The sequence below is a fragment of the Leuciscus leuciscus genome (genome assembly GCF_965113295.1).
Source record: "Leuciscus leuciscus genome assembly, chromosome: 6".
Classification (NCBI taxonomy): Eukaryota; Metazoa; Chordata; class Actinopteri; order Cypriniformes; family Leuciscidae; genus Leuciscus; species Leuciscus leuciscus.
In genome coordinates, this window is record NC_138730.1 from 11,770,673 (window position 1) to 11,772,772 (window position 2,100).

General features: G+C 39.4%; 1 protein-coding gene across 1 annotated transcript; it reads right to left on the bottom strand.

Moving 5' to 3' along the window:
* Positions 1-1,099: 1,099 nt before the first annotated feature.
* LOC309501613 (putative nuclease HARBI1) lies at positions 1,100-2,100 on the bottom strand. The gene is made up of 2 exons (XM_082173752.1): positions 1,857-2,100; positions 1,100-1,616 (listed from the first exon to the last, which is right to left on the bottom strand). The coding sequence occupies exons 1-2, from the start codon at positions 2,086-2,088 to the stop codon at positions 1,156-1,158; spliced, it is 693 nt and encodes a 230-aa protein (XP_082029878.1). The 5' UTR covers positions 2,089-2,100; the 3' UTR covers positions 1,100-1,155.

The window sequence follows — 2,100 nt, forward strand, 5'->3', positions numbered from 1 at the left end:
ACAGAAAAGGAAGAGGAAGGAACAAGATGACTGGGTCCAAATGCAAGTTGCTCGGTTGGAGGCTCATTTGGAGGAATGGCGGGTCGAGCTGCAACAGAGACTGAGTCATGGAAATGACGAGAGCGACCGGTTTGGGCACACTGTTGCCGACATGCTGCGAAGGGTGCCGGATGAGCACAAGGCGCAGGCAATGTTTGATGTGTCCAAGGTCCTGTTTGAGTGGCAGCAGAAAAAATAAACAATTGTGCCTACTTCTACAACGTTGCACCTTTTAATTCTGTGCACTATCTTTATATAGTTTGCACTTTTGCATCTTTTAGTAAGTTGTCTGTTAGCACATTTGTGTATATAGTTTGCACTTTTGCATATATAGTTTGCACTTTTGCATCTATTCATATTTTGCTTGTTTGCACTTATTTGTGCAGGTTTTATTGTTTGCACATTTTTGTAAATAGTATGCACTTTAGCATTTTTTTTTTTATCATTTTGTCTGTTTGCACCTATTTGTGCAGGTTATACTATATAGTTTGTAGCTTTTGTGTACAGTTTTTTTTTCGTGCATTTTTATTGTTAATAGTGTATCATTGCACCTTAATACTTTGCACTAACTTGTACATAGTATGCCCGTTTGTGTATATAGTTTGCATACAAAAAATTGCTTGTTCCTGCTGTTTGCACATTGTATTGTGCAGGTTACTGCAAATAAAGATTAATGTATAGTTTGCCCATTTGTGTGTGTTTGCTCTTTTGCATCTATTTTTAATCTACAATTCTAGACCATTGCACCTTTATACATTGCACTATCTTTTACATATTTTAACCTATTTGTATATATAGTTTGAACCAATTATGTCATTTCCTGCTGTATGCATATTGAATGGTTCAGGTTACAGCAAATTAAGATCAATAACAGTTTACTTATTTGTGTATAGTTTGCTCTTTTGCATCTATATTTAATATAAACAATTCTAGACCATTGCACCTTTACATGTTACATTATTTTATACATAGTTTGACCATTTGTGTATATAGTTTGCACATTGTATTGTGCAGGTTACTGTAATTAAAGAAGAAACAACATGAACAGTTAAAACTGGCCTTTATTTACATGGTTGCATGTCATTTATTGGTGCATATATTTTACACCAGTACAATTTACTGACCAAGTTGACCACGACACACTATGTTGTTCTGCCATGGCACAATTCCGTGGGGTGACTGAAAGAAGGCCGTCAGGTCATTCCGCACACCAACTGCAGCTCTGGTGGAGCGGGCCCTTGAAAGGTGACGTGGATCTAGTGGTTCCAAAAGATTTGTGTCCCCTGACACCACTCTGCGCCACTCCCCGAGCTGAGGTGACCCTGTAGTGTCAGTGTCTGTGAAATTAGCAGGGATGTATCTGCTAACAGGTGTGCTGACCTCATCTGTGTAGGCCAGGAAGTTGTGTAAAACAGAACAAGCTTTCACAATATCAATTGCTTTGTCTGGCAGACATTCTAGAGGTCGTCCAAGGATTCGCCACCTTGCAACCAAAATGCCAAATGCATTCTCAATCACGCGTCTGGCTCTGGAGTGATGGTAATTGTAGGTCTGCTTATCCATTGGCAGGTTCATCCCTATGTAGCAAAATAAAACAGTATTAATTGATAGGCAATCATTGAGTGTCAATGTAGCTGTGATCAGGAATGAATATATATATATATATATATATATATATATATAATTCAGGTTGATTGGGACACTTTTTCCAAGTTATCTCAATGGCAAAAAGTGTCCCACTCAACCTGAATTCACCACCATATATACACATATACATGAAGTACTATTACATTAAATAAATCTTGTCTGTGACATACCTGGAAAGGGACGCATGAGGTTGTTGTGTAGGGGAAATGCAGCATCACCAATTATCACATGTGGGATTTTGACTCCTGTTCCAGGCAGATTGGCTGGTGGGGGCAGGTTCAGTTTGTGTTCAAGAAGCCTAGAACCAAATCGGCTCTCCTTGAAGACACCACCGTCACTTTCCCGTCCGTATCCCCCCACATCCACCATGGTGAAGCGATATCTGGCGTCACAGGTAGCCATCAGAACAATGGA